A 7,488-nucleotide genomic window follows, 5' to 3' on the forward strand; every position below is an offset into this window, starting at 1 on the left:
TGGGGCGTTGCAAACAAAATGGAGGCAGATCTGAATGCCAGTTTGCAGTTAGTGGTGGGGGATTTCTCTCCACTGGATTCACAGCCGACACCCAAGGATGAATAAATGTTTTATTTATTAAGGATGACGACGACGATCAACGGCACAAAACATGAGAGAGAGAGAGAGAGACTGAGCGCGTCCTCCATCAAGTTAAGTCATATTCATGAAAATTAGTTTGCAATGTCCTAAGAGTAATGTTGTCGTAATATCCTAATATCTTTTTAATGTTTAGGGGTAACGTACTCCCTCATGACTGGTGTCAGTGCTATAAAGTGAAGCATCAGCTTCAGCTTTTCCCCCTGTCGTTTACCCCAGCGTTTAACCCTCACGTCACTAGCGCCACCCTTGTGCCATAGCTCGTGACCGGAAGAGAAGACGAGTCGTTTTGAGGGGGAGTGGAGGTTAACGTTTTTGATTAAAGATTACGAGGGCACATGAATTTAAAAAAAATAATGAAGTGCACGGATAAATTATTTATAATAAACACTACAGTATTCCATCAAAAAATAAGAAGTCTATTTTGATTTCATGCCGAATTTAAGCTTTAGCTTTAGTAATTTCAGCACTTTAGCTTCAACCTTTTATTTCGGTTTTTGACCAAGGCAATATTTCAGATTTTTTTGTTTGTTTTTCTGTAATTGAAAAACAAATTACTACCATTTTAAATAAATACTGTGCAATTTAAATCATAGATATATTTTTTTTCACATTACAATAATGTTTTTTTTTTTTTTTTGGCAAAAAAAAGAAAAAAAATACATTTAATCTAATTTATATATTTTTTTATTTCAATTAATGAAAATAATTTTTAGCTTTAAGTTTTACTTAATAACAAATCTGCAAATTCTGTCATTTTAAAGTCTGTGTAAGAACATGTAACAAGTGAAACATGGTATTAAATTAGAAAAAAATGTAGGTCAGGATGTGATTTTCTCCATTGATTTGACGGAATCATGAAAACTCAGAAAAACCAGAATGAAGCCAGGTGTTTGCAGGGGAGAAGTTAGAAAAACATTGATGTCAACCAATGAGAGAAACTGTTTCAGAGGCAGAGCAAGTTATTACATTTTGGTAAAAGATTACAAAGACAAACATTTTTTTCATTTTTTCATTTGGAATAACATGCACTGATGAATCACAATAAGGAGCATGTATTAACAAAGAAAATGGTCAGTTGTTTTTATTTTCTGCTCTAGTTCTTAAACCTGTTTTTTTTTTTTTATTAAACTCATTTGTGAATATTAATTAAATCACATTTTCTTTATTACTTCAAATTTAATTGAAGTCCACAATATGATCCGGATGATCTTTATAAATTTAATGTCATAAATTGTAACATTTGTCGGTTTTGCATTGCCAGTGCTTTATTAAATGAATAGTTTAACTGAGCTTCACTAATGATGGGAAACCATATGCAGCCCTTAATATTTGATCAATAGTGAAGTATATTTGCTGGCACAGACCTCAATCAAATGCTCTGCAGCTGCTGTTCACATCTGCGCTGTGCCTTTTCATCACTTCTGTGTTTCAGTAGTTTTTGGGATGTTTTGTAGTGAGATTATTGTATCTGGACTTTATAAATGCAGAACATCTTCTGTTTGCGTTGTAGCTTTGATTTACTCCAGTGTTTTGGATGGTAATCGTGTTGCATAACCCGACGCCTGTTCAGATCACAGACAGACGCCGTCACATTCTGCTGTAGAATTTCCTCATGCAGTTTGGAATTCACGGCTCCGTCGTTGCCAGACATTCACACACGAATGCAGCCAAATCTCCTCATGCTGTTACACTCCATCTTGCATGCTTGAAAAATAATGTTTTTAATATTACTGTAACCTTACAGGCAGACCGATCCAAACATGTTCATGTAATGCATGCAAACTTTACACAGTGATTAAGACAAAATGTTTAAGTTGTTTTGAGACATATTAAAACTACTTAATTCCATGCATTAGGTATAGCTGCACTAATTATTAAACCATAGCAATAAATAAATAGATAAATAACAAATGCATAAATAATCTCATATAAAACATCACAAATAAAGTGTTCAAATACACAACCACACACATGAATACAATGTAAAATATTATGCAATGCAAAACATTGCTTGGAATTGATTGTTTCTTTTTATTATTGAGTATATTTCAGAAATGCATGCATTTTAACCAATCTGTTATTGGTTCTGATTGTTTGTGTTCCAGGTCTTTGGAGCGACGGCTACAGAGGCCTTTGTTGGCCAAATCCAGGACATTACCCAGCATCCCTCAGTCCCCCGCCGCCATCCGTGTGCAGCAGTCGGAGAAAGTTTGTGAATGTCAACAGCGCCCACGTGTTCCTTCCAGCCCTGGTGGTCTTGAAGCATGTACGCTGCCTCCTGCAGGTATTGCGTGTGTGTTTGTGTTTATTTATTAAAACTGCACACTGCACAGCCGTGTTAGCAAAACAAATTTTATTGAACTCTCAGTTTTGATGATTTTGCTGTGAATTAGATGAAAAGCAGTAAAGTGGCAACCAAAAAAAACAAAGCTCCTGTTCTTGGGTGAATCTCATGAAAACATGTCAAGCTCACAGTTCACTTCAAAATCAAATGGAAATAATTAATGAATTATTTATTTATTTATTTTCCAAATTATGATTTATTTTTTCAGTATTTTCATTTCCCTTAAACCTGTTTGATCTGTAATGAGTCCAGTAGTTTTATTTTTTGTGTTTTTTTAAAACATTGCTAAATTATAAAATAATCATTCTGTATTATAAAATTCTATAAAATAATTCTAATTATTCTCTGTGTTGATTCTCATTCTACATTCATTATGATTACTGTAATGTATTTATTTTGTTTTAATTAAAGGCATAAATTAAATAAAGGTAGTAAATCAAATACTGCTATATTAAAGAAATACTGTACAATTTAAATAATATATAATTTTTCACATTACAATAATTGTTTTTTTACATTATAGTATTGTGAATTTGTAGCTAAAATTGTCATGAAAATGCCACAATGCAGAAATTCCAAAAATAGACTTTCATGTTTTTTCTTTTGCTTTTAGGATTCTTTTGATTTAGAATTTTGATTTAGAATTGACTTTTATGTTTTCAGTTTTCATGCTAAGTTATGTTTTAAGAGTTTTGTTATTTGCTTTTGAATTTTTTTTTTTTATGATATGTATTAATATTTATAATTTATATTTACCTTTAATGTGTTTTTCTATTTCAGTTTTAGTCATTTTACGTCAGCTTATACTTATTTATTTCAGTCAGTTGCCAAAATAACATTTCTAATTTTTCAGCTTTTTTTTATTTAGGTTATTCATGTAATAATTTTATTTAAATTAATGCAAACAATTTTTAATAGGTTTAGTTTAGAGTAACAATTGACAAAGTCAATTCTATCTTTTTTTTGCACAGTGATGAAAATTAGTAGCTAAAATTGTCATGAAAATGTCAATGCAGAAACTCTTATTGATCCAAAAATAGGCTTTATTTTCATCATATAATTATTACTTTCTACTGACTTTTTACGATCTAGTATGTTTTGTGAAATTCTAAATTCTTTCCGTTTTCAGCGTCTGAATGCACAAGATGCCCTTCAGTTGCTCTGAGCAAAAAAAAAAAATGTGATTCAAAATGATCAGCGAGAGACAGAGAGTGAATTGACAGAATTGGCAGTGTAGTGTAGTTGTGAATGGACGACGTCTGGAACGGGAAGCTTCCACGCGGCACATTCCATTCACAACATGTGTGAACTTTACATCTGTGTGTACTCCATATTTACTTCAGCCTGCACTGCTCTGCCAACCCCCCCCTCACTCTCTCTCACTTTCTCATGCTTTTCTCCTGATTCTCACAGCTGAGCTGCTCTTGTGTAAAGCTTCTGTGAAGGATTTTTTCACTGTCTCTCAAATGTTAAACCTAAAGTCTTTGGCTTCCTCCCCATTCTAGTTGCTTAGCAACTGCCATCGCCAACAGCGGAGCATGGTGCCGTTTCAGCACACACACACACACACACCGAATCCCAGCCGTCTCCCTCAGTGTGTTTGACGTGCTCATTATGCTGGGATCATGCCAAACGAGGGCCATAATATCTGGTAGAAACTCTGACCCAGATTTGACTGACTCAAGTCTAATAAACATGAATAACTCTGTTCCAGTGGCCTGACAGCTCCCTAATGTCCTTATCTGAGAGTCTACACCCGTGTTAACAGATCTAGCTGGATGCCTGGGAATAACCAGCAGCGAAATAAGGTTAAATATGTCGTGTGTGTGATATTTGACTGATGTGTGATCAGAATCGTACCGTCTGTCCATCCTCAGGCGAGATGTGGCGGCTGGAAGATGAAAACGAGGCCGAAGTCGCTCCGGGTGCCGTCGACCCGCGGCCGCGCTCTCAGTCGCCGTTCTCACATTTCCGGCGGCGGGCGGCGTATCTGAGGAAAAGCATCTCGGCCGACGATCACCTGGGAGAGTCGGAGTTCGAACCCGCCCAGCCGGAGAGGAGGAGCTTCGCCGATCCAAAAGTCAAACTGAAGAGGAAGTTTGTAAGTAGTTGTAAAGAAACTTCATTTCTTTAAAGGGACGGTTCACCCAGAAATGAACATGTAGCCATTATTTACTTAACCTCATGTTGTTCAAAATCTCTATGTGGTTATTTATTTCTGTGGAACCCTAAAGTTTTCCTTCGCTGAAGCGCCCAAAAGTAATTTTTATGCAAACTGGTACAAGAACTTGAAATTAAATGCAAACGCAAATGATATTTGAGACTTGGATTAATTAAGGATTTTGAAATATTTTTGTCTTTTTTGCTCACAATGGATGCATTTATTCAATCAAAAATACACTAAAATTGTAAAATATTATTACAATTTAAAATAACTTTTTTCCTTTTTAATATATTTAAAAAAGTAATTTATTGCTGTGATCAAAGCTGAATTTTCAGCATCATTACTTCAGTCTTCAGTGTCACATGATCCTTCAGAAATCATTCTAATATGATGATTTGCTGCTCAAGAAACATTTCTGATTATTATCAATGTTGAAAACAGTTTTTGCTGTTTAATGCTTTTGTGGAAACTGTGATGCTCTACTTCATACATTTAGGGTAAGTGAAAAAGTAAGAAAAAACTTTTATTTGTCAAATTGATCAAAAGTGACAGTAAAGACATTTGTATACAAAATATTTCTATTTCAAATAAATGTAGTTCTTTGAACTTTCTGTTCATCAAAGAATTCTGAAAAAAAAGATAATGTTTTCCACAAATATGTTAAGCAGCAAAAATATTTTCAGCATTATTAATAACCATTTTTAATATTTGAGCAACAATAATAAGTTATAATATTTGAGCAGAATTCTGAAAAAAAAGATCATGTTTTCCACAAATATGTTAAGCAGCAAAAATATTTTCAGCATTATTAATAATAACCATTTTTAATATTTGAGCAACAATAATAAGTTATAATATTTGAGCAGCAAATCGGCATATTAGAATGATTTCTGAAGGATCATGTGACACTGAAGACTGGAGTAATGATGATGAAAATTCAGCTTTGATCACAGGAATAAATTACATTTTAAAATATACTCACATAGAAAACAGTTATTTTAATTTGCATTAATATTTCACAATTTTACTGTATTTTTGATCGAATAAATGCATCCATGGTGAGCAGAAGAGACTTCCTTCAAAAACGTTACATAAAGTAAATAAGAACAGAATTTTCATTTTGGGTGAAGTAATTCCCTTAAAGTCATGTTTGAAAATGCACACAGAGGGTTTTGTATGAATCTTTAATGTAGTATGTATAATAGCATGAAAGTCGAGCCCTCATTACCTGCCTGCGCCGTGTAATAGAGGCTCAGGTGTTCGAATGCTACCTGACATGTGGAGAGGCTTCAGAAAGCTGAAGACAAAACCAAACGCTGTATGAGTTTCACTGTCAGGATGGGCTCTTCCCTGGACCTAATGAGTCGTCTGTGTTTAGGGGTAAGATGTCTATCTGCATGGCTGACTGTCTAATATTGTATAACTAGGCTGGTTTAGGGATTAGACTCATTTCTTAGCGATACATTGAATGCAGCCTTTCAATAGGATACGGTAAATAAACTAGAAAACTATAAGCTCACAAGAGCATCATAGTCTTCATAAAAATGGCGATGTACAAGCTATGTATAAAAACAGAAATGTTGCTCACAGCAAGCAATATCAAGTCAGACAGTAATTGTCTTGAAATTTATTGTTGCAAACGGTCAATTTGTTAGAAAAGCACTTTGATGGCTGTAGCAGCGGGGCTTTAAATGGGATGAATTTAAAGATGCAGCTTTTCAGAGATGGTTAGACTGTCTGAGAAGTTGTGTTTCTGGAAATTTTAGAGTTGAAACACTTGGTTGTTGAATGATTAGTCAACTAGTCTACCATCTCATCCCTTCTTATGTGTATTTTATAAGCTCTGTTCCTCCTGAGTCTTTCGTTTTCAGTGTAGGAGTGTTATGTTACAGTAAGCAGATTATCATTTTTTTCTGTACTGCATGGTTTAATAATTTTCACTATGCTGACACATTCAGAAATCGTTCCAGGGTTGCAGAACACTTTATTTTCAGACAGCTTAGTTGTTACAGTATTTGTACGAATAAACAGCTCTTTGGCTTAAAACAACTGTCGGCTTAAAGTCAGAGATTTGTTGGTGAAAATGGCTGGATAAAGCTTTTTGCTCTGCATTAGCCTCCCGTTTGAATGGCCTGCTGGTAACGGATGATTGGACACAGTCTGTGGACTTCTAGTGAATTTGTGCTTAATCTGCATGTGGAGATAATCTGCATCTGCAGCAGGTCCATCAGGAGGATGTTTGAATAATTCATTATGGATATTCATGGCAGGTATCTGTCATATATTGATCAGATTTTGTATTTAATGCACGGTGATGCAGTAAGGCTGAATTGTTTTCTGTATTATACATTTATAGAACACATGCATATATTTCTGGGCTTCAAAGTTGTGTTTGCATGGGAACTAGAGCTAAGAAAATCATGATAATTATTATGTTTAATGTTAATTCATGACTCAACGTGACTCAAGTAAAATTCAGCAATGATACTTTACAGTTCTCATTCATCCAGGTTGGACTAAATAAAATGTATTTGTTTCTCAGAAATACATGTCCAAGTCATGTTTCACCCCAAAATTACTAGAAAAAATATTTGAATAGATATTTTAGAGCTTTTTTATTTAGTATTTCATTTTATTCTGTTTAGCTTTAATGGTTATTTCAATTCAGTAATTTTAGTACTTCAACTTAAACTCATTTTCAGTTAGTTGCCAAGACAATATTTTTTAATTTAAGTTTTTCAGCTAATATGTATATTTAATTTTATATTTTAGCTTTATTTCAATTAACAACAACCTTTTAAATCTTTTTATTTGTAGTTTACAAAAACAACACATTATA

General features: G+C 33.9%; 1 protein-coding gene across 1 annotated transcript in view; it reads left to right on the forward strand.

Moving 5' to 3' along the window:
* LOC107677110 (ankyrin repeat and fibronectin type-III domain-containing protein 1-like) overlaps nucleotides 1-7,488 on the forward strand; it is an 82,123-nt gene that overhangs the window by 2,464 nt on the left and 72,171 nt on the right. Inside the window, exons 2-3 of the mRNA XM_016471907.1 lie at nucleotides 2,247-2,425; nucleotides 4,363-4,586. Coding sequence (XP_016327393.1) covers nucleotides 2,247-2,425; nucleotides 4,363-4,586 — 403 coding nt within the window. The remainder of the gene's footprint in view (nucleotides 1-2,246; nucleotides 2,426-4,362; nucleotides 4,587-7,488) is intronic.

Source organism: Sinocyclocheilus anshuiensis, unplaced genomic scaffold (genome assembly GCF_001515605.1).
Source record: "Sinocyclocheilus anshuiensis isolate Anshui unplaced genomic scaffold, SAMN03320099.WGS_v1.1 scaffold392, whole genome shotgun sequence".
Classification (NCBI taxonomy): Eukaryota; Metazoa; Chordata; class Actinopteri; order Cypriniformes; family Cyprinidae; genus Sinocyclocheilus; species Sinocyclocheilus anshuiensis.